Source organism: Peromyscus leucopus, chromosome 17, assembly GCF_004664715.2.
Source record: "Peromyscus leucopus breed LL Stock chromosome 17, UCI_PerLeu_2.1, whole genome shotgun sequence".
Taxonomy (NCBI): Eukaryota; Metazoa; Chordata; class Mammalia; order Rodentia; family Cricetidae; genus Peromyscus; species Peromyscus leucopus.
The window spans coordinates 294,766-320,567 of record NC_051077.1 but is presented as its reverse complement, the minus strand read 5'-3'; the positions used below and the strand labels follow the sequence as shown (position 1 = coordinate 320,567).

Below are 25,802 nucleotides of genomic sequence, written 5' to 3'. Positions count from 1 at the left end.
ATTAATTAAACGGAATTTTCTAGAAAAATGTTGAAATTTTAATAATTGAACTCTCAACTTGAAGAATGCTCCCCCCTGCCTTTTCTCAACTCGACTGCCCTAATTCATGTGCGTTACGGGACAAAAAAAAAGTCACCAACTTTAAAATGTGACATTAAAATAAAGTTAAAAAAATTAAACTAATTTCCATTTGGTGCTAATTTATAGAAAAAGATATTCAACTTTTCCCCTTTTATTGAAAATAGATTTTTTCTCACATCATATATCTTAATTACAGTTTCCCCTCCCTCTGCTCCTCTGAGCTTTCCCCACCTCCTTTCCCATTTCATCTGGATCAACTCCTTTCTGTCTCTCTCTCTTTTTTTTTTTCTCTTAAATTTTATTTTATTGCGGAGGAGGGGGATTGCAAAGGCAGAGGGTAGATATGAAGGGACGGGGAAATGAATGGGATTGAGATGCATGATGTGAAAGACAGAAAGAATAAATAAAAAGTTAAAAAAATATATCCCAGCATGGCAGGAAATTCAAAGTAGTAGGAGCTTGAGGGAACTGGTCAATAAGTACCCACAGTCAGGAACTAGAAGGAGCTAGTTCGTGTACTTAGCTTGCTTTTTCCATTTTCTGCAGTCCAGGATTACAGCCTAAGGAATGGTGCTATCCATAAATGGCAGCATCTTTCCTAATCAGTTCATTCAATCAATAACTCCCCCAAGGCATGTCCAGAGGTCTTTTTCCAAGGTCATTCTAGATCTCATAAAGTTAATGGTTGTGATTACCTATCACACTACACATGATCTAAAACATATGAAAATAGAGCATCCTTTGGTGCATAGAACTGATACTGTGTAGGGTATCTCCTAATGTGATGTATGCTGGGACACACAGCACCATCTATGAGAATTCATGTTGAGATAATTCAACCTACACAAAGTGATAGTATGATGTCCATGCCTAGTGTACTGGACATGATAGGAGCAGAGAAACATCTTACATGACACATCTCACTGTCTCTCTTTTTAAAAAAGAACAGGCTTCTAAGGCTTCTTATTTTAATCTTTAAAATAAGATTAAAAAAAAAAACAAACAGAAGGAAAAGAGGCCAAGAGAAGATGTAAGAAACAGAGACCCATGTTCATACACCCAGGAATCCCACAAAAACACTAAACTGGGAGCCATAACATATACACAGAGGACCCGATGCAGATCCATGCACATCCTGTGCATATCGCTTTAGTCTCTGTGAGTTCACAGGAGCTCTGAGCGTGTTGATTTAGAGGGTCTTATTTTCTTGGTGTCTCCTCCACCCCACCCTTACACTCTTCCTGCTTCCTTTTCTACGGGGTTCCCCAAGCCCTAGAGGGATATTCAACGTTTGATGACTAAAATCTGGGTTACCATCTGTCTGCGCTACTTTTGTGGCACAAGAGAAAAACACAGTCGGTGGTGAGTTTTTAGCTCCCGCTGAGCTCTTTTGGGACAACCTGAATGCAGGGGTAGAAAAGGTTGAATCCTTCTCCCTTGTCACCCTGTTCCATGTGGAGACCATGCCACTGTATGCAGCTTTAAAAGAAGGGCAAGGTGACTATGCCACCACTGAGTCTTGTCACCTGAGATCCAGTTCTGCTTATAAGGACTTGGGAGGCTGCTGTTTAACCTAACTGAAGAAATGAGGTGTTGTTTTTTTTTTTCCCCTCAAAAAAGCATTATTAGCTTTAAAATCTGTCCTCAGGAAACATCAGTGGGGGAATGTTAGTGAGGCGTTTGGGGGAGGGAGTTACAATGAGCAAATGAATGCAGAATTTGGGACAAACCAAATTTAGGCAGGTCGTCTACCCATGGCGCTCCTACAGGACACTGTGGGCTCACTCTCAGCAAAGCCCCCAGAGCCGCCTCTCCGCCCCCCCCACAATGTCCAGTTTATTAAGAAAGTGTGGAGAAGAGGTGGCTCAGTGGTTAGAAGCACTGACTGATGTTCTAGAGGACCCAGGTTCGATTCCCAGGCTGTCTGGTGTCCGATCACGCCAGGATAAAAGAAAAAAAAAGGAAGAAGGAGGTGTTTTAGTATACATGTGAGCATGGGCACTGTGTGTGTGTGCGTGTGCGTGTGCGTGTGCGTGTGCGTGTGCGTGTGAGAGAGAGAGAGAGAGAGAGAGAGAGAGAGAGAGAGAGAGAGAGAGAGAGAGAGAGAGAGAAGCGTGGACAGTAACAACCACGCTGCCCACACTGAAAGGCCTTTCCAGAGACAGTAGCCCAGGTCTGATTTTAATCCTTAACTATTTCTAGAACCCTCTAAGTGCCATGACACCCCACCCCGCCTGTGGCACTTCCCCTCACATCTTCATTTGAAGAGAAACCTTATCCCAGGGTAAACTGTCTTTCTGTGGTTTGAAAAATGGCTTTACGTTTCCAAGAAAACCCACCTCCAGAGGCATCCAGGGGGAAATGGGAGTCGAGGTGAATACCAGCAACAGGCCAGGGAAACCCTGCCTTGTGACTAAATAAAGCTGCAGTTTGAAGCCTGTCAGGACCCAGCATGGAGCAGCAGCTTAGAACCAGCCATTCAGCAAACTTTTCTCTCTGTGTGTTTCTTTTACTTGAAGGCAGATTCACTGTGTTGCTGTTTTAAATCTTCAAGATGAAGTATGCTTCCAGCTGTTGGTTACTATGGGCTCTGCATAGACAAGCACCTGGGGTGACCTATCTAGAGAGAGAAAATCTGTCTGTCCCTTCTAACAAGACAAAGGTGCTTATTGGAAAGACATACTGCAGACACCGTGAGTGGGGGAATGGAACACACCCCAGTCCTGGGGCCTGCATGTGACGACAAGCTGACTCACCTGAGGAGGATGTTCTGCGGCCTTCGCTCCTGGAACAGCCTGTGGAAGGCCCTCTCTGCACAGGAGAAGAGGTGAGGTGGGAGTGATGGGCTGCGCTGGCCTGTGGGGCTCAGGTACAGCTGGGACACCTGTGGGCAGCAGATCAAAGAAGGAAGAACCATCTACTTCTGTCCGCATACCACTCAGCTGGAGAGGAAATCTTGAAACTGAAACCTGAGGTGTTTAGAAAACACTTGCATAATCACCCTTCTCTCAGTCCAATAGTGACAACATGGAGGTTTAGATTTTATCCTCATTTTTTTTGGTCCACACACCTTAAACTATTCTGATGGCTTAAAGAACAGCACTTCACAAGACTCCAGTCCAGTAAATGTCCATTAGATAAACTTAAACTGTGGCATTTCACATTACACACAATTTCCCCAATACTTGGTGCCAGCGCTCTAAAATCACTGGGATTGTGAGCACAGGAGTTTATTTACACAATTCTCAGAGCTATGGCAATGCCATCACCTTAATTTCAGTGACTGGTGACCTATGGCTGCCACTGGGACTCACTGCTAGTATTCTCAGTGCTCTGGTTTCTGGGGACTTTTGTTTTCTTCTAAGACACAGGAACTAAGTAAAAACCAGGTGACAGGAACAGTTCAGAGTCATGAAGAAATGCCAGGCACCTCACAGGATAGCACAAAAGAACACAGCTTTTGTACTTACATTATTGCTATGATATTACTCATGCCTGGCTCCTGGGTCTGTGTGGCGGTTTCAAAGGGGGCATTGCTAATTAGAAGTGAATTGATCATCGGTTATGCATTTACCAGGCATGAGGTGTACACTGCCTATATATCACTACAGCAGACTTTGTAGGAACATGATTCAACAGCAAAGGACAGATGGAGTGCCAAGCCTTTCCCTAGCACATGTCAATAGCCATCCATGAACTAAGTCAATAGCCATCCATGAACTAAATACCTATCAATAGCCATCTGTGAATGAACTCTGTGCACTGGGAATTTTCCAAAGTGACTGGACAGCATCACCAAGAGGTGAATTGTTCAACCCAAGGGGTGAATTGCTGTGGGAAGTCATTCTAGCTAACTGAAATCACAGTACAACTTTAAGACTAACAATTACAATCTTCTTGTATCTTAGATAGAAAATATTAAGTATCAGATTCAGGTTCTTTAGGACAGGACACCTTTTGGAATGATCTCTGCGCCATGCCATTTACCCATGCTCCAGACTTCTCTGGATTTTAGTACATGTCTCTTGTTTGATGTTGCTCTCGTTGGTTGTAGTTCCATTTGTTTACCTCATTACCCTTTATTTCTCCTTGATAATTATTCCTATTATATATAGTTTTGTGTTAGGTTAGAACTTTCCTCCTTAGACAAAAGGGGGAGATGTAGGGTGGTTGTCTGTACCCTGAAGCACTGCCCCTAGTAAGCAGCAGGTAACTGCTAGGTATCTGCTCCCTTACCCCCTGCATGGCCTAGATGGGAACTCTTAAGACCTGGGATGAGTACATGCTGGCTTTCTTGGCTACCTCATGGTCTTGGATGCTGATGCTGCAGATCAAGGCAGAGTTCTCCAGAGAACCTTGTGAACTGCGCCCCACCCCTCTGGATTCTGAGACCTACTCCTTTATGCTTGCTGTGAGTTAACCCCGAATAAATTCCTTTGATTATCAGATAGACTCTGTGGAATTTCTGCATTACTGCCCAGTCACTTTGGAAAACTCCCTGTGCACATCTCACCTCCCATCCCCAAGACTCTAACTTAAGAGAACTTCACATGCTCCAGCAGATCATAGATAGGGGGAATGATGGGGTGGGCCAGGTCATATCCTGGGGTCTGGGTCTGGGCAGCTGGAGGGCTGGTCTGCCAGATGTGAAATGGGGTCAACTCCCATGCTTACAAGTTTGGGACTGGCTCAGGACCTGACCTGGAGATGCAAAGCTGCAGGATCTCCACAACACAAGAAAACAGCAGGATATGCAGGAGTAGCCCTAGGAGGGCCCAGCATCAGTGAGGTAATAGAAACCAGAGGCCTTGAACCAGACCAATGACTCTTTGCAATGAACACTTGCAAGTAAAAATAAATGGACAAAGGGGTTTACAGAGACTCACTGTGTCACACTGCACCTTCCATGGTGAGATTTTTAAGTTTTTCTCTTTTTAAATTTTCTTTCATTTTTTTTTCCTTTTTTCCTCTTAAATTTTGTTTTATTTGGGGGGTGTGCAGGGCAGAAGGTGGATGCAAAGGCCACATTAAATAAATAAATAAATAAATAAATAAATAAATAAATAAACAAACAAATAAATAGAGAGAGAGAACTTCTTTAGCAGGAAATCAAGTGTTCAGATAGGGGATCTAAACCTCATTATACCAAATCAGTCAAGGATGCATGGAAATACACAGTGTTATTCAATTTATTCTGTCTGGTAGGCACCATCGGAGTAGAGTTACATATTTAAATGTAAAAGACACCTTTGGTAAAATAGCTTTGATTCCCTGAGTTGCCTCAGAATACATTAACATGACCATGGTGCTAATTCAAGTGAGAACAGTTCTGAAAAATGTTGTTTGATTAGTTGTTCCTTTAGTTTTATGTCACCACATACACATGTGTGCCCCATGAATGTCACGCTAAAATGATATTTGGGGGGTTATACTCACCATCGTGGAGTAAATTGGGAGTTCTTTGAATGGGTTAACAAGCAAGAAGATGTCACCGATAAAAGTCTGTCAAAAAGATGCAAATAGTTCATCAACCACATAAATAGAATCATTTAAAATGACATAACTTAGAAACCGTTGTAGGAAACATGGCGAATCAATAAAAGTCACATTTTAATATTTTTAATTGACTCAAACATTCTTAAGAAATATAGATTCATATTCGAATTAAATGAAGTTATCAGGTTTAGTTCCACAAAACACAACCGGTGAAATGGTTAGATTCTAAGAATTTATTGCAAAGGGATTTTGTGAGACTCAGCCTGGGTAAACAGTATAGAAGTGAAATAAACTCATAGTAAGAAGAAAATGGGACAGTTAATTTTATGCTACTATAGAGTTAAAAAAAGATACAAAGTGTTTGTAAAACTCAAAAATCAAACATTTTAATTAACAAAGTTGAAGTAATGATCTATCAAGGCTTAGGAATAATGGAATAGAGACTATAAATAGAGATTTAAGTACATATATGTCTGTAATAACAACAAATATAAATGTTCCAAATACTGCAGCTAAAAGACAAAGACTATGAACTGTGTGGAAATGGTAGACATTGCTACTTTAAAGAAAAATGCCACAAATATGAAGATCAGGACAGTCTGAAAGTAAAAGAATAAAGCCAGATACACATTTAACAACAGCAGCAGAAAAGCAGACCGATGGCATCAACCCATAGAGATGTGGCTTAGGCAGCAACACTGGGGGTTAAAAGGGGCATTTCATAATGAGAGATTGACACAGCAACCAGGAAGACGGCAATTCTATGCTTCCATGGTGGATCAATCTACCATCAAGCATCTAAGACAAACAATGAGAGGAGGAACCTGGGCCCACCAGGACAAGAGAGACTTTCCAGTTTTGTTTATTGGAATAAGCAGATGAAAAATTGCAATAATTACTGATTTGACCAATGATTCATCCAGAAAGCAGATGCTAGAGACAGTAGACATGTATCTTCTAAGCCAAACACAGAACAGTTGTTTAAACCTGGAGGATATAAGGAGCATGGTGTGAGGGTAGGAAAATTCAGATGCAATGCCCTACTGAACACTGGGAACCAGCGAAGGCAGCTTAGTGTTAACACTAGAAAATACATGGTAGCTGTTTACAGTGGTGGTGAGGCTAATTTTAACTTCAGCAAGGCTTCCCTGTGCAGATCTACCATCAATTATTCAACTTCACATTGGACACCCCAAATAGGCACTCCACACTGAGGGAAAAAATTTTACATTGGGATAATTATTAAAGGAACTTGAGGCCCTCCTTGAATATGTGTGTTGAAATAGGCAAAAATATGATTATAGAAATAGGATTCAACATTATGATAAAGTCATCCAAGGTGACACTATTGAAACCCTCAGAACTGAAGAGGACGCTCTGACAAACTGGACCCCGGCCACGCTCTGAGGTGAAGGGGTTTTCTCAGCTGTGGAAACAGTGGCTCCCTGCGCTCATTGTCCTAAGGGGTCGCTTTCTCATCACTCTGCCCATCTTCTCTTCCAGAAGCATCTTTCGAGCAGTGAGCAGGCATCAGAAAGGACATCGCAGTGTGTCACAAGAGAGCCCTTGGAGAGTGAGGCCAGCACGGGTGCTTCACGCCATTTGACCTCCCACGGAAGTGCTCCTTGGGGAGGTCCTGCCACCTGACCAGGGCCACCTGGGCAGAACCGGCATAGGCATCCTGTGGGGGGATGGGCCACGAGGGATTGTAGGCCTGTCGGGATTTTCCTTGCTCCAGCACTGTCTTTAGAACTCCCTGGGCTAGCCAGATGTGCCAGGGGTTTCTGCATTGACTCTGCAGGCTGTTAGCTGGTGAGCCTCAAGTCCCATAAGTTTCTATGCAGAGAATACTGCTGACTGGCTTCTCTGCAGCCCACAGAGGACTCTGATGTGTGTGGTATTCTCTCTGGTACTGCGGGCAATCATTATTCCAGACATGCATTGTTCTTATTCTGTGCATTTTCTGGCAAGCTCAGGCTTCATCACCTGCAAGCCATTTTCTGTTTGAAGGCTTGGGAACTTCCCGTTGTGGCAGACTTGTGGAAATTCCCTGAATTTCATCCAATTGAACGTGACACACTCAGGACCTGAGCAGGGGACAGCTGGCATGGAAAGTGACATCCCACAACAAATGAGATGCAGAAAAAGGAGACAGACATTCTGTCAAACGATCAGGTCAGCTGCAGCGTCTGAAATATTAATAGCTCATCTCAGACTCAGCTGTTTGTCACAGATAAATTCATAGTAACTTCTTTCTCTTGTGCTAGAAGGTGCATTTGATCTAGGAGGCATTCTCACATATTTAGTCTGTAAGAACCTTACATGCTACTGTGGCACACACATGTACATGCATGGGAGCATATGTGCTTATGTGTGTACTGTAGGGAAGACAGACACCAACATATAAATAAGGAGAATAGTCAGTCCATGAGCGGGCGGTGTGTCTGCGGAGGAAACCACATAAGAGAGAACACAGAAAGCAAGGTGAAGCTGAAAAGGTGTCATGGGAAGTCCCCTGTGAGTGAGGCCACTGTGTGCAGATGAGAGAGGAGCAAGGAGTGCTGTGCTCCTGGTGACACTGTCATAGGAATTCAAGGTGATCAGCAGGACAGCTGTGGCACCGACGGTCAAAACCACAAGGGGCCAGAAACAGTCCCTGGGTTCTAGCTTTCTCCTGAATGACCGACCGTGAATCCCTTTATGCAGAAAGTGACATAATGCAGCATGTTCTGACAGGCAGCACCGTCTACTGCATTGAGAACAGACAGGAGGTCAAGGGAAACCCAGACCTTTACCTAGAGGATGGCGTGAGATGCGCAGTTGGAGTAGGACTCATGGCTGGGTAGCAGAAGTAGAGGCTGCATCCTGAGTACATCTTAAAAGGGATTTGCAGGATTCCCAAGACAAGCGGAAGAGGAGTGGGAACCTAGCCAGGTGTTCACACCGGTGTCCTCACCAGAGACTGTCACCCCAGCTGCTTGGTAGGCTGAGCATGGAATGGGGTTGCCAGAGCAAGGGTGATGGTGACCCCAGTGACCCCAGGAGCACAGAGTGGGGCTGCCAGAGCAGGGATGGTGGTGGACCATAGTGTGGATGGGGTGAGTAGATGTTTAAGAAACAGAGCAACTGGACACGCAGAAAGGAATTAAGGAACAAAACCAACCCAGTCTTTCCATGGATTTGTTGGCATAAAACCCTCAGAAGGCTGAGGCAGAGGGTTGCAAGGTCAAGTCCATCCTATGCTACTGAGTTCCAGGCCACCCTGGACAATTGTGGTGGTATTGTGTTCCCCAAAATATTGTGCACCCTAATAAACTTATCTGGAGTCAAAGAACAGAGCAGCCACTAGATACAGAGGCCAGAAAATGGTGGCACACACACTTTAATCTTAGCATTCCAGAGGCAGAAATCCCTCTGGATCTCTGTAAGTTCAAGGCCACATTGGAAACAGCCAGGCATGGTGACACACGCCTTTAATCCCAAGAAGTGAGCCTTTAATCCCAGGGAGTGATGGCAGAAAAGCAGAAAGATATATAAGGCGTGAAGACCAGAAACTAGAAGCATTTGGCTGATTAAGCATTCAAGCTTTTGGGCTTTTAGCAGCACAGTTCAGCTGGGAGCCATTCGGATATGAGGACACAGAGGCTTCCAGTTTGAGGAAACAAGACCAGCTGAGAAGTTGGCCAGGTGAGGTTAGCTGTGGCTTGTTCTGCTTCTCTGATCTTCCAGTGTTCACCCCAATAACTGGCCTCAGGTTTGATTTTATTAATAAGACCTTTTGAGATACAGACAATTACCAAGAGCTTTCTCAAGTTAAAAAGCAAATGACCAGGGATGTAGATCAATGGTACAGAACTTGCCTAGCATGCATTAGGCCCTGGATTTATAGTCCTTGATACTACAAAAATAAAACAAGTTAAAAAAAATAATAAAAATAAGAAACACTTCCCGAAAGCACCAGGGAGGCAATAGAGACTGAAGAGATCAGGTTTCACCACTTATGCCCATGGCAGAATTCCAACAACTGTGATGCACGTGCTTAATTTTAAATATATTTAGAGTGGCAGGCAGTGTATTGAAGCCTTAAGAGGCTGGGCTGCAGCTTCGGGGGTTAATGGGGACCTGACAATTCATTACTTGTGCCTTCACATTTACATGAAAATGACTTAATCAGATTCTCAGTAGATTAGGACTAAATGGGTGTTATCAGGGAGTGTGACAGATTCATGCATAATCAGAAATCTCCACAGGCATTCTGACTGAATTGTCCTGGGCTCTGTAAGGAACAGAACAAAATCAACCAGCATGTGGGGGGGGGGGGGGACCCCCCGAGATGCATCTTGAGACTACAGGTTATCTGCACCGTTACCAGAATTAGAAAACGTAACATACAGGAAAAGGTCAGAACCACTTTTAATTCCTTCTCCATCTGAACAGTACTCTTTTGAATCCTTACCAGGATTAGAAATCATGCACACATAGTTTACTACATGGAGAGATAGATACTTCCTGAGGACTGGGAGCGGTCAGACTCACTCTGTGCAGCCAGGGGCAGCACTTAGCACAGCCCACAGAGTCTTTCCTTTTCCTTTTCCTGAGTGGAAAAGTGAAGGTCTCGGAGGCAGGCTGAGATCAGGTAGGCAGCTCATCCACAGGTCTTGCTGGTCCTGGAAAGAGCTCCCATTCAGTCAGGGCGACAGGAAAGGGCAGTGTGATTGAACAAAGGAAGCAGAAGGAGGAGGACAAGACTGAAGTCTAGAGAAGATTTCATTGTAGATGTAAGAGAGAAAGCAGGGAGAGGGAAGAGTCCACTGGAACACAACCAGAGACTAAATCAGACCATGAAGGGAGATGGGGAGAAGTGCGAAGAGGAGCCATCGGCCAGGAGAAGCAGCTAGGACCAAGAGACCAAGAGAACTGCCTAGCCAACATGGCAGGATTCTATAGGGATCAGGCTGGGAGAAGCGTAGGGAAGCCCAGACCCTGGCAAGGAGAAGTTTAGGGCATTAAAGTGCTGGGAGGAGCCACAGGTACTGAATGATGCCAGGAGAGCTGGCCAGCATCTGCTTTTACATGTGACTAGGTGCCTCAGTTAGCCCTTTGTCCCAGGTTTCTGAGACTGAACACACAGCCTACCTGCAGAGTACTAGCTAACACTTAATTTGGAATTTTGCCAGACACCACAGGTAACCTTCCCCAAATGAGCCTGAACTCTGTGAAACTCAACCCCAGTCATCACCAGGGTCAGAAGCCTCCAGGGACCCATCACTTGCAACATTTGTGGTCCTGAGAGGGGATTCTCAATGTCAATGGGACACAGTGTTGTATTGCAGTTCTGTGGCCACTCACGTGTATCTGGTCATTTCCGAAGCGCTTCTGGATTTCATACAACAGGCTGCTGTCATTAAGCTCACTGAGTGTGGCTAGGTCATCACTGGGAGCAGGAGGCATGAGCTGGACCTGCAGGGTGGAACAAAGGTCGGCCTGATCAATTTTAGTCACTCTCCAATCAGCTCCACACAGGTGCGTGTTCCAATTTCAGAAGCTTCCCGAACTTCTGAGACCATGCGAGTATGACTCCATTGTTAAAAGGCGAGATGGTGAAGAACCAGCCTGCCTCCATCTTAGGCTTAAAAGCTGTCTTATAGCAAAACCAAACTAGGTTCATTCCTATTTACGATTAAACCTCTGTTTCTCAAGGATTGGGCTATACCCCACCTATAACCTTAACTACAAATGGTTTTATACGGCCTGTTCCAGGAGTGGCAATTATGTCTCTGTTTCAAAAGTTGTTTATAACCATTATGCAACCCTACCTTTGTTTCAAATGGTTGTAAGACCATCTTTGAGTACCTTGTTATGACTATGACCACCTTGCATGCCCACCTTGAAAGCTCGTGTCTTTGTTTCAGGAGGGACTAACTTGCTATGCTTATATTCTGCTACTGTAACCCTACCTATCTTGCCTGTCAAATCCCCCATTTGGAAATCCCCTACCCTGAGCTATAAAAACCCTGTCTTCCTCACATTCAGGGCTGACCTCTTAAACCCACGCCTTAGGGAGAGGCAGCCTGTGTACACAAATAAAAAAGCTTGCTTTAATTAATTGCTTGCTTTAATTAATTTGGCCATGATGATTCAGGTGGGTTTTCTTTCTCTCCTCCCATCTTTGAGATTAACGTGGTTCAAGGAAGACAAAATTATTCAGATGAGAATTTGTGTGTTGTGCATCTACACACACACACACACACACACACACACACACACACACACACACACTACATGAATGGCATCTTGTACCAAGGTCCTTATGGCTTGAAGACCATCAGCATGTGGACTGACCCCTCCTAGCCCCAAACTTTAAGTCAGATCTGTGTGTACCAAGTCCTTGAAGAGCTCAGCTGACAAATTCAAGCATTTGTAATGCTTCCAAAGCTAACCGAATGCTACTATTTTGGACATAGAAAGGCAAGGGTTCAGTTTCTGCTTTCTCACAGGACAGGGTCAGCAGGGTCAGGTCTTCAGTGTAGACCCCAGATTTGGGGCCTGTGATTTTTTTATTCTGTTTTGCATTGATTTTAAAATTAATATATCTGTGCATTAGGTAACCATCAGGAAGAAAAAATAACACCTTCTACCTATAAAATGGAGCAATATTTCAATGATTGTTTCAAATAAATTATTTCAACATAAATATTTCAAATAAATCTAGATGAACTTGATCTTTTAATTAGATGAAAATCAGCAACCTCCACATGAGAACGGCACACGCTTCATCTAATGGGCACAAAGCATGCTCTGGCAGTAGGCACGTGACAAGATAGAGCAGGGTCTTTTACATCAGACACAGGAAGTAAGAGGAGAAAAATCCAAGAAGGGTCCTGTGAGCCGGGGATATACCAGGAAACCTTACATGACAGCAAGCTGGCTTGTGCTTCCTCTATTTTCCCCACAGCCCATGTTCTCCTGGAATTTCATATCTGTGTCGCACACTGTATTATTTATTATGTGTTCCTATGCTGAATAATTTAAGTATAGTTATCACTGTTTATCAGGTTAGTATCTACAGAGCGAAAATCATTACACATCTTAAAACACTAAATTTAGAACTCTTCTCCCAAAGCTAGTGAATACATAACAAGATGAAACCTTTCTCCTGTGTCTGTCAGGCTGCATCTTGCCCATGTTGAGACTGTCCTGGGCATCTTGATGCTCAGGAGGGTAGAGTGTTATATAACGCACTCAGAAGACACCATGGGTAGGGGGTCTTGGGCAATGGATACCACCCCATTTCTCTACATGAAAACACAATATTCCAACAGAGGCACGTTTACTCATTGAAAAACCAATTTATACAATATTCCTGGTCTCTAAATTTCCAATCACCAGCCACCTGTCCCTAAGACTCAACTCATATGGAGAACTTGGCCCAATGTCAGCTCTGAGGCTGAGTGTGTGGCTTTGGTGTGCTTAGTTATACACCTCAAGGGGACTCCAAGTCAGTGGCCACTCTGACAACTTCCGTGAGGGACACCCTAGAGGGGGGAGGGTGGTGGGCAGGTGTCGACATTGCTGGCTGGCCTCTTGCTAAATAGAAACTTTGTCAGTGATAATGGTTGAGGGAGCTGAAGGTTTGCTAGGATTTATTTGGGAAAAGAAGAGTAGATACAGGAACACTATCTGTGGTGAGATCTTCTAGGGTAGGACAGAGACAGGCTATATTCAAATACTTGGCTGGGTTGATGATTAATGAGGGGTCATCAGAGGTCATAACAAGGGACATGAGGGAGTAGAAGGAACCAAGAGAAGTGGATATAACTGATTCTTGCCAAAGGCAGCCCACAGTGACCAGACCCCACATGGAAGAGGATGAAGGCAGAGGGTTCTGATAATATATTCAGCAGGATTTCAGGATGAGAGTAGGAAGAGGTGATTTCTCTAAAGCCACATAGTTGGTGATTAGTTATTTTTCTTGTTGTTGTAACCAAATACTTGACAAAAAGTGATTTAGAAGAATTTGGGCTCAGAGGGCAGGAAAAGGCAATCATGTCTGGCAGGGGGGCTGTGGAAGTGAGCAGCTTGGTCTACAGTGTCAAGCAGGGGGGGGGGGGGGGGCGGGGAAGCCAGAGCTCAGCTGTTGCCCTACTCATTCAACAACTTTTATTCAGTTGAATGCAGCCACTCACACTCAAAGGTAGATCTTCTCTCCTCAATTAAACCTCTCCAAAACACCCTCACAGACACCCTGGAGGTGTGTCTCCTAGGTTATTTCAAATCCCACCAAGCTGATAATAGATTAATTATCAGAGTTGGTAAGCTAGAAGTTGGCCTGGTTACCACTGAGCAACCATGCATGAAGGGAGGCAGCCTGTGATGAGTAGCTCTGGGAACATAGGCAGTAGTTCACAATGTTTCTAGCTTATCTACTCTCTGACAGACTTTATGTTAGCAGCTTGATGTGAAGACAGAGAGAAAGAGAGAAAATATTATCTTTCATCTCAGTGTGTTCTCAGTTTCCTGGAGGGAGAAGCAAGGGCATAAATAAAACATCACAAGTGTAGAAAACACACAGAAGAAAGCAGATCTTTGGAAAACTTTGCTCCGCGCTAATGTAGACTGTCCTCATTTGGGGCTGTGCGCAAGTTCAAAGTGGGAATTATTTGGAAGGACAAGTCTTTTAGGATGGAAGGGGATAATCAGGATTATGTGTGGGAAGTCCTTGAGGATCCAGCATGGCTGTGAGTGGTAGCAAAAGGCAGAAGGTATGCAGGAGGAGTCATGAATCCCTGAAGACCACAGGAAGGACTACATAGTTCCAATGGTTATGGAAAGCTGCCCAGGATCTTAAGCAGCAGGGACACAATTGGCTTCATTTTATTAAAGTGTCCTTTTGGCACTTGGTGAAGGTAAAAGGTAGAAGTGCTGATCCCACTTAGTAATCACCAAATACAGGAGGCTCACAAATGGAGGCCAGAGAGGAGGCAAGACTGGACATGCTCACTATGCTGGTTAGTTTTATGTCAACCTGACACCAGTTAGAGTCATCAGAGAGGAGGGATTCTCAATTGAGAAAAAGCCTCCATAAGATCAGGCTGTAGGCAAGCCTGTATGACATTTTCTTAATGAGTGATTGATGGGGGAGAGCCCAGCCCATTGTGGGTGGTGTCATCCCTAGGTTGGTGGTGCTGGGTTCTATAAGAAAGCAGGCTGAGCGAGCCATGAGGAGCAAGCCAGTAAACAGTACCCTTCCATGGCTTCTGCATCAGTGCCTGCCTCCAGGTTCTAGCTCTGTTCCAGTTCTCGTCCTGACTTCCTTCAATGATGAATAGTGATGTGGAAGTATAAGCCAAATAAACCCATTCCTCCCCAGGTTGCTTTTTTGGCATGGTGTTTTATTGCAGCAATAGAAACCCTCACTGGGACACTCCCTGAGGAAGAGGAGGGACTGGCATGCAGGATTAAATTAGACAAGATGGAAGGTTTTCTTCTGTCAGTGAAGTGAAGTTTTTTTGTTGTTGTTGTTCTTTTTTTTTTTTTGTATTCTACAGTCACAGACTGGAATTTTTATCCTTGGGTAGAAGAGAAATCTAGAAAAAGTGAAAATGGAAAAGTATACATTTTCTAAAAAGAAAAGGTCCTTACATGGAGAGATGTGAAACTAAATCTTTATCATGCAGGCAGGCACCTGTGGAGGTCACAAGAGGGCCCTGGATCCCCTGGAGTTGAGGTTGCCAATGGTTGTGAGCCACATGATGTGGGTGTTGGGACTAGAACCCAGATCCTGTGCAGAAGCAGCAAGTGCTATGAACAGCTGGGTGAGTTCTTCACCCCCATCATCAGGTTCCTACTATTAACATCTTTGCAAGCATTTTTCCCCAAAAATATTATATATGATATAGATACATCCACAAGTATACATGTGGTTATGTGGATAAATGTACAGTCAGAGAGATGAGTAGATATATGATATGTGATATATATATGGAATGTGATATATATATCACACACATATATATGATATATGATATATATGTGGAAACACATAGGATTGCAAGAATGTTGAACAATTAATAAATGAGGACAAAATTAACTGCAAATTAGTATACATTTTAACCCCCCCCAAAAAATCATAAAAACAAGAAAAATTAAGAGGCATGCCTTCCACCAAGGCAATAAAATTCATCTTATACCCAAGGAGAAGGCTAAGATGTTCAAGTCAGTTTCTGCTTCAAGTAGAGAAGGCATGGCTGCTATTGACAGAAAGTCCACGTGTTCTCTTCCCAGCATCCAGCTGGAATCCCCGGTTCTCAGCCCAGCTGCACATCTGCACTGGGTGGAGGAGAAGGCACTAGACTGACGGCAGAAGCAGTGTGCTCTCTGGCCACTTAGAGTAACACAGTGTGACCATCATGGCATCAGAGCCCACTGGGAACAGGCAGCTCTTTGTAGTTATCAAGATTCCAAAGTCATCAGAAGAGAGAGCTCTGGTGCTCACATCTAAGCTTTCCAAGACATGGATCCTTTACAGAGATTTCACACACACACACACACACACACACACACACACACACACACACACACACAGGAATTGTTCTATGCCTTTTGCGGAATGGATGCATCCATAGATAGTCACTAACTATCCATTTGCACAGTTACAATTTGATCAAGCTGCATCTTATAAAGACCCAGAAGAGATGCTAAGTGGCTTTGCTTTAATTTTCAAAAATGTTCCACATTACCTACTTGTTTCTAAAATGTTACTGTGTCCTTTGTTGATTTGAAAAGTCTTTTCCAAGACTTTCCTGTGGCATGTCAGAGCGTGACCCAGGCAGCTATATGGCACAGCCTCTTCTACAGAGAACCATCCAATGGCTCATTGCTCAAAATGTCTGTGATGTGGCTTGCAGAGGGGACCCTAATGGGTTTAGTAAGTACTACAGGTCAGTTAAACCCAGATCCCCACCATGCCCTCCTAGGAGGCAAGGTACAGAAAATGGTTAGGGTGCCAAGGATATGTAAGTGTTGATAGCAAGGACACAGAAACCCTACGAGGTCCCACAGATGCAATGTAATGCTGTGATGATGTAAAAAATCACCTTAGTTTTGAAGAATGCTTTATATCTTCTAGAAACCTCATATTAAATGGCCACTTAAAATCTATTAATTTGCTAGACAGAATAATTTTGTCTACAGAGACCCGAATCTCAGCATTTACATGAAAGAATGGGCCAAGTTTGTGCTTCTTTCATTAAATAAGGATTTATTATTATACTACTGCCAGGCCAAGGCAGATATTTAATAGCTTGAAGACAAATTAATGGTAACACAGAATAACTCACATATAATCACTAACTACAGGGCACTTGAGGATTAGCACTACATTGTAATGATTCTGTTAGTAAATCCATTAGTGGTAACTAACTGATCTCAGTTTCTACATACCCTGTAAGCCAATTAAGAAAATACTTCAAAATAATGGCCATCAAATGGCCTCCTCCCAAACATTTTTTTGATTTATCTAAAGCAATTTTAATTAAAGTTTAATCCTGAGAAGAGGGTATCCTGTTTGGTGTTAACTATCAATGAGACACAACATAGAATCACCTGCAAAGAGTGTTAATAAGAAATTATCTAGATTAGGTTGGTCTGCAGAAATGTCTATGGGGGAGTATCTTGATTATTAATTGAAGTAGAAATACCAAGTCCCTTGTGGGCAGTGACATTCCCTAGGCAGGAAATCTCCTGAACAGCTTAAGAAACAGGAAAGTTAACTGAGAGCAATTGAGTAATGATGTATTTATTCTCTTTGTTCTTGACTGTGGATGTGATGTGACTAGCTATCTGAGTTCCTGCCCTGAATTCCCTGAAATGACCAACCGTGACTTGGAACTGTGAGCTGAAGTAAACTTTGTTGTCTGCTAAGTTGCCTGTGTTGGGGTATTCTTTTTCACAGTAACAAAACTGACGCTAGAACAGAGGGTATTTGAACACTGAGTGAGGTATGGTACTCTGAATTAGAGACATCGAAGCAGGAACAAGAGGGAGACCAGCTCTGCCATCCACAATGCTCCAAACACAGGAAATCATTTTGTCTGTCACAGTGAAAGAAGAAAGCAAATCAATTTCTATTTCTCAAGCCTATAGCACTCCCAAGCACCAAAGCAATCTGCCCTAAACTGGGCACTGAGTCTTCAGTGACTGCACATGCACACACACACACACACACACACACACACACACGCACGCACGCACGCACGCACGCACGCACACGCACGCACACACTGCGATATCATAGCTACTTTAAAAAAGAAATGTCCCTCAGTGCCTCTTTGACCTACTGATGTGTATTTGAATAATTGGAAAAAAGAGAAAAATTCTACTTCACAGTCAAAGATACCTGAAAATATGCAACAGTAGGCTAATAATGGACTGTAAAATTCAAACCTCTCTCAAATTAAATAACAACTGCATTTATTAATGACCACATTAATGGCCACATTGACAGGAATTTTAAACAGAACCCTAGCCGGTGTATTCATTAATTTATCTTCGCGTGGAAGATAGCAGACTTCAGCTTTGAACACGGGAGGTTTTCAGCATGACCTTACAGAGTACTTGAGGAAGCAGCGCCGTTACCTGCTCTGGCTTGCTGCAGCTGCTCCCCATGCTGGTCTCGGGGGCCCCGTCCTGGCTCTCCTGCTTGCACAGACCCTTTGTTGTGTCTTTGAACATAATGTCTTTTTCCAGTAAACTGTCTTGCTTGGCGATTGGTAGCACCAGGGGACCGCTACGAGAAACAATCAATACCACAATTAGTTTTCTTCTAACATTGTTGTATCAATCAAAAGCTACAGGAGACTGGGCCACAGAAGGTGTGTTTACTCAAATAAAAACACGTTCTCTGAGCTGCAGGAAACATGTACAGTTTTCCCTTCGTTTCATCTTTCATTCAGTTTCACTTCTGAAAAAAAAAAATCCATTCATTTCAACTCCAAAAGAAAATGTTTACCAAGATACATTTAACTGTAATAGAAAGATCAATAGGTAATTTAAAAGCTGTTTGAAGCGCACAGTTGAACTAGACACTGTATTTAAATGTGAAAAGGGATTTATAAACAAATGAAGAAAGTTAAAGTCATGATTAAAATATAATGGGTTTAGGATTTAACATATAGAACCATGGACAACATTTTGAGTTTTTATTGAAATACAAATATTAGAATAAAAATATTGTTAAGGACAGCCATATTACAAGCAGAAAAAAAAAACACAAAATAATGTGTGTAACTTACAAACAGCTCAAACAAGGCAAAGAGAGAAATCAGCAAAAGTTACTTCATCACCTGTCATCTTAAAGTCCCCTGACAAGAGAAAGCTCCGAATTCGTTAACGTTCACCATGAAATAACTACTGAATTTGCAATGTGACACTTTCCTACAAAGTTAACAATCTCCTTTAATGTTAGCATTCAAGCAGAAATGCACGTCCCCTTTATCAAGGGCATGTATGCAAACAGCTGTGCCATGTGATGTGCAGGGGAGGTAATAATTCCAGTTAGAGCTGGTTGAAATTATTCTGTTAAGGTTAACGTTTGTCTGCCTCATACACAGTGACATTGATTCACTGTAGGTATACAGTACAAGGGTGTGTGCGTGTGTGTGCATGTGTGTGTGTGTGTGTATGTGTGTGTGTGTGTGTGTGTGTGGTGTGTGTGTGTGTGTGTGTGTGTGTGTGTGTGTTTGCCTGAGCAGGAATGTGAGGAAACCAGAGGTTGAGATCAGGGTGTCTTCCTCAGCTGCTTCTCAACCTAGTTATTTCCAGACAGGGTCTCTCTCTGTCCTAGTTAGGGTGACTATTGCTGTGATGAAACACCATGACCAAAAGCAACTTGGGGGAGGGGGAGGGTTTCATTCAAACTTCCATGTAACAGTTCCCCTCTAAAGCAGCGAGGGCAGGAACTCAAGCAGGGCGGGAACCTGGAAGCAGGAGCTGATGCAGAGGCCATGGAGGGGTGCTGCTTACTGGCTTGTTCCTCATGGCTTGCTCATCTTGCTTTCTTAAAGAACCCAGGACCACCAGCCCAGGGATGGCTCCACCACAATGGACTACCCCCTCCCCACATACACACCTCAGTCATTAATTAGGGAAATACCTCACACTCACTAAACCCGAGGCTTGTTGTCCTGGGTCAGCTAGCTGTCCAGCAAGCCTCTAGGATCCAGATCCACACGTTGCTACCTGCCCAGAGTGGGGCGTAGGTACACAGCACCACACTCAAACTTCAGAGGTATTCTGGGGATCCAAACTGAAGTCTTCATGCCTTATCCACTGAGCCATCACCCCAGTTCCAATCCAGTGAGATGTGACAAAAGTGTTTACAGTCCTGTAATCAAAATAACCAGCCACATAGAGAATTTGTTTCATTCTCCTTTCTTGTGCCCATTGGAATCAATTATTGAACATGCCAGTGGCTTCTCATTGTGATTTTAATTAGAATCTTGTGTGTTTTAAAATATTAGTTGTTAAATGAAAGCTGAATATGTTTAAGGGTTCATCACGACAGCTTGGCACCTGCTGAACAATGATGGCCTCAATGGTATTGATTCACAGGTCTGTCAGTGCCCATGATCAGCATGACCTCAGAATATATTCATTTTATACCTACAAGTTTGTGCCTGTGACCACCACCTCCTCAACCCTCACAGGCACTGATCTGCTTCTTTCGTATCAGCCTTTAGATTTTCTGCCTGAGAAAGGTGGTATGCCATCTGTGTTTACCGTCCTGCCGGATTCTATCGGATAGGATGCATTTCAGGGATATCTATGCTGCTACAAAGGGCAGGACTATTTTCCTAGCTTGATGATTTCCCAGTGTAGATTTGTCCCTGAGTTCCCACCTACCCAAGGATAGGCCCTGAGAAATTTTCTTTATATATTGTTCATCATGAATAACATTGATTATAAACACGGGGTTCAGATGGGTCCTTAGGGTCTCCACTTTCAGGTTTAGGCCCAGGAGTTGGGTTCCTGCATCACAAGGCAGGTGAAATTGAATTTTCTGAGCAACCTCTACAGTTTTCTAAAACCTAGCCTGAGCAGTCTCCTTCCCTCTGCACCCTCCCCAGAACTGCCTTTTGTCTCTTCCATGGCAGCCATACTAACAGGTGAGGGCTTATCTCTCTGTAGTTCTTGCTTTCATATGTTTGAGGTTAGTGATGTTATGTACTTTCCTAAAGACTCCTGGCTGCTATGTCTTCTCAGGGAAATATGGAAGGGCGTGGCCTGTTTTTTAAATTACATGGTTTTTTTGTTGTTGTTGTTGTTCTCATTTGTTCTTGAGGTCTCTGAATCCCTCATGCATTTTGGATATTTACCTTTTATCATTTATAAGGTTTATAATGTCAACTCTTCTGTTAGATATTTTAAAAATTACATTTATTTATTTATTTATTGTGTGTGTGTGTATGTATGTGTGCACACCATGGCATGTATGAGTTGGTTGGAGGACATATGCAAGTTTTTGGTCTTTTCTTCCACGATGTGGGTCCTGGGAAATACATGAAATCATGAGGCTGGGTGACAGGTGCCTCTGCCTGCTGAGCCATCTCACCGGGGCTTGGCTGACTGTAGTTTTGTTGACTGAGATTCCTGCTGTGTCTTTTGGTGTGATGTAGTCCCACTTGGGGATGTTTGCTTCTGTTTCTTGTGTTTTTGGTATCATATCTGAAAAGTCCATGTTAAACAATTGTTTTCCTTGTTCTCTCTGTGGGGTCTTGTGCTTTCTAACCACACATTTCAGTCCTATATTAGCTTCCACTTTATTTTTCTACAAGTGTGAAGTGAAGAGCCTGGTCAGCCTTCAGGTAGTCACAAGGCCACGTACAGAGGAGACCATTGTTGCCCTACCGTGTGTCCCTGCGAAGGCCCAGCTGACCAAACCTGCTCAGGTCTATCTCTGAACTCTCTATTCTGTCCTTTTTCTCTGTCGGTTTCCAACCCAGTTTCACCCTGGTTAAGCAGGTTTGTAGTATAGTTTGAGATCAGGAATGAGATACTTGAGCTTTATTCTTTCTCAGAAATTATTTGGCTGTTTTAACCCTCTTGTAGCCTTGGTCAGTTTCTCTTTGGTGAAGTGTGGGCTTAAATCCTTTGATCATGTGTGCTGGGGAGGGTTCTGTTTTCAGATAATACATATTCTACATTCTGGATACAAATCCTTAGATGAAACACTGAGATTTGCTTCTTCCTCCTTATGTTCTTGCCCATTTATTTCCATAACAGTATACTATTTTTTTCTCTTCAGTTTTTCCTTTCTTCTATCTTATCTAAGAATTATTTTCCCAACCCAAGATCAACAAGGTTCACTTCTTAGGTTTTATTCTGGAATATTTAGCTCTGTGATCTCCTTTGTGTGCCCCCCTTTTTACATGACTCCATGAATCACAGCTCAGGGTCTTCTTTTACAGCTGTCTGGGTGTTTCAGCGCCCATTTCCAGAACAAAACCTGTCTTTCCTCAACTAATTAGCTGGATGTGCTGATTAGCAATCAATTGGCACAGGGATGTGAGTCTATTCCAGGGTTCTGCCATGTGTTGCATTGATATAATACGTTATTGACTTGACTGATACCCTGTCTCAGGAAGCCTTGGTATTAACTCACATGAGACTTTCAACTTTGTTTGCCTTATTTTTTTTTTTTTTTTTTTTGCTATTCAATGGCCTTAATATTTTCATGTGAAACTTAAAATCTATGTCAATTTTCACAGAAATGCCTGTTAGGATTTTGATGAATGTGTTTAATTGACTGAATGGATAGGAAGAGAATTTCAACACTAGCAGTGTTGAATTTTGTCATTCTGAAGAACTCTCAACTGGACTATTCTGATCTTTGCTAATTTCTTTCATCAGTATTCTAGAGCTTTCCTAACTGAAACCTCCTAAGTGACTTGTATTTATTTCAGCACAATCCATGTTCTAGTGTGATTGCCAGTGTGATTTTGAATTTGACACAATCATTGACTCTTAGTTAATATAGAAACAGAAATGATTTGTATATTAACCTTGATGGGGCAGGCACAGGATAACTAGGAAGACTTCTGGAATAATGACAGAGTCTGACTGTTTTGCCATCAGTATCTGTGTCCTCTCCCCTGCCACACTTATGAGCATCCTTCTCCCTGGCTTCATGAAACACTTTCACCAGCTCCCAAGAAAGAGCTTCTGTGAGGGCAGCAGCCCTGGCCCACCTCTCCCCACCACCTCAGCCCTGAACGAAGTCTGCAGCCAGCTTGTCTTCCCTGGGGCTGCTTCTCTGCAAGGCTAATAATGAGTGATGGTTTTCTGCGCTTTCTAATTTTTCGTCAACAAACAAGATTTTCTTTGAGTGAAAAAAAGAAAATATTTTTAAAAGAAATCTACCAGTGAGAATCAGAAGAAGCAGAAGGGAAATACTATGTTTTCTAAGAGAAGTCCTCCCCAAGGCCAGTCTCCATAAACACACGGATAATAAAACCCGCCTCATGCAAGGCCAGTCTGGTCACACCAATTTGCTTCCTGTTATATTTATTCATAACCCCACAGTAGAAATGACCAGATAAAATATGTCACAATCAAAAATTATAAAAAACAAATGTGAAAAGTGCTCAGATGACAACCCCAGCCCATCCCCTTTTATTTACTGTTTTCTCACAGAGTCAAGGCAACACAATGGGAAGAAAATGTAATTAAACCACATTTTTAATCATGTAGAACAAAACAAGCCATTGATTATTCTGTTCGTAACCAGATTAATCCATTGTTTAGTCAATAATATAATAGCCATGAAAGGCACCAATTAGAAATGCATTTTCTGCTTCATCTTTAAAGTAAACTAAAGCACAAAAGAAACTATAGACTGTGTGAAGGAGCATGTGTGCCTACTCTACATAATCTTGTTTATACTTTTGAAATTTTCTTTTTTACTGGCTAGTTTTCTTCTTAGACATTTTCATACATGTATTGAAGGTATTCTGTTTCTCTCTCTCTCTCTCTCTCTCTCTCTCTCTCTCACCTTCTCTTCTCCTCCACCCTTGTCATACCTCATTGTCCCTACAGAATCCCTTTCCACATTCATATCTTCCTGTTGTGTTGTGCGACTCACTGATTTTACGAGGACTCTCTGTATGGCCATGGTCTGGACCTGTCCATTGGAGCTTGGGTGGGCTCACTATTTTGTACATCGCTGAGGGCAGTGACTTCTTCCTCCATATTCCATGAGTTGTCAGTTGTTCAGGTTTGGTTAGGGCCCCATGATCCCTCCCTCCAAGCATGATGTGGTGTTTATGTTTTGCTGTCTATATATTTGGAAAGGCGTAACACAGTGGTAAGGTAGAGTGGATCAGTTGCTATCACAGTGACAACCCCCCCCCCTTTAATCACACTTCCATCCTCTCAAGAAACCCTTCATCTATGAGAAGTCCGTTCGCACTGGCCTCTCTCCAGTCACAGTAACTGTTAGTACGCTTTCTGCTTTTTCTATCCAGGGTACTTCATGTTTGGCTGTATGATCCATTAAGTTGCTGAGAACCAAAATGTTCAAAGTGAAAATAGTGATCATATTATGAGTCCAAAGGACACTTGTCCCCCAGTAAACTAACTAGAGTGGGCTTCTTCTTATCAGCCACACTTTTTATTACTTTTTCAGGCCTTGAATGCAATGGCAATTTTTACCCCACCACCCACCCAACACTTAAGCATTACCTTTTTTTTTTTTTTTTTTGAAAGTATGGGTTTATTACATTTATGATTAGAGGAAAAATAAGGTATATTTGCATTTACTCCCTCAGGACAGTCAGCCATTATGATAACCACTGGAAAGCTTACATTAAGTTTAGCTAAGATCTAGAAGAACGATGGGTACACTATCTTTGCTGTCAGAACCACTGGAAAGGTAACAGCTTGACTTCATAGTGAAGTCTTCTGAGGCCACTAATTTCTTTAGTTGTGCTGAACTCATTGTTGCAACTGACATTTTTAGTAACTGTGTGACAAACAGCTACTGTACGTACAACACTTTGGGTTGAGAGACAGGCTCTTCTGTCTGTGAAGTGGTGGGTGAGTCAAGAGGAGAGGAGAAGGCAGCTGGCCTCCAGAGGATTGCCCAGCTACTGCAACCCATTGGGTTGAAAGTACTTACAGCTTAGTGGAAAGCTGTGGGAGGTCGTGAAGGATCTCATCATACAGCTCCTCCTGTACTAAGCTAGGGACAGATGGAGACTCTTTCATCCTTTCTTCCCAGGCAATTTCGGCTTTCAGCAGCATTTCCTCAATAAACTCAGAGGCAGCAACATCTACAAGACACAGTGAAGACGTCAGACCTGGGCAGTGAGGAGCAGCAGATCAGTGTTTCCTCTCAGTAATGCAGATGTGCGTCAACTGAGGATGTATCAGTCAACACACCAAGTCAACCAAGAGACAGCAGAAGTTTAGGGTCAAGGTAAAAATCTCAGCCCTGACAAATCCAAAACTGTCCTGACATCTATTCAGGATAGATATATGGTGATGAGTAATGAAAAGTCACAGGGAAGCTGAGCGTGTAAGGCTATGTGTGCACACTCCACCGGGAGAGAAGGCACACCATAGCTCCTCCCTGAGCCAGAGCTGTGCATCTGGCAGCTTGCCATGATCTTTTCTGTTTTTGTTGGAAGTATAGACCACTGCAGGTCTTTAGCCCGTGGCCCCTGGACACACTTGGGCTGCGGTACAGATATCCATCATTCAAATGTATGACCAGCAGTAACTGCCAGCGAGACCTGGTGAGCTTGGAGAAGGGTCTGCATTGACACCAGCTGAGAGCCCCGCAGAGGCAGCCACTGCCCCCATCCTCACTAAGCCTGACAGCCATTATCTGTACGTTCTAGGCATGTGGCTTTATAGGCTTGTCAAAGTTGTTTAGCTCTCAGGGGATGGTGTGACTGCCAGCATTCTGTCATGATGGGCCTAGGATCAAGGAGTAGGCAGGGAAAGGGAGAAGAGACCTTGAGCACCTCATTTGGGAGACTGCAGTTCTAGTGCACCTATTAACTAAACTGCAGACTACCTTAGACATTATTTACTATGTCTGTCCCCAGTCCAAGCCCTGGGAAAATGGAAAGAATTTAACATGGCATTCACGGTGACTTTCTCAGCCACCACAAGAGCGCCCCATTTGTGTCCTTTATGTGGCATTTTATTTACCTGGCTAATTA

The 25,802-nt window shown here is 43.1% G+C and overlaps 1 protein-coding gene across 2 annotated transcripts in view; it reads right to left on the bottom strand.

The window, feature by feature from the left end:
* Myo16 (myosin XVI) overlaps positions 1-25,802 on the bottom strand; it is a 485,099-nt gene that overhangs the window by 238,377 nt on the left and 220,920 nt on the right. For both annotated transcript variants that reach the window (XM_028872308.2, XM_028872305.2), the window contains exons 9-13: positions 24,752-24,905; positions 18,214-18,364; positions 10,927-11,037; positions 5,518-5,583; positions 2,838-2,965 (exon numbers count right to left, since the gene is read on the bottom strand). In XM_028872308.2, coding sequence (XP_028728141.1) covers positions 2,838-2,965; positions 5,518-5,583; positions 10,927-11,037; positions 18,214-18,364; positions 24,752-24,905 — 610 coding nt within the window. The remainder of the gene's footprint in view (positions 1-2,837; positions 2,966-5,517; positions 5,584-10,926; positions 11,038-18,213; positions 18,365-24,751; positions 24,906-25,802) is intronic.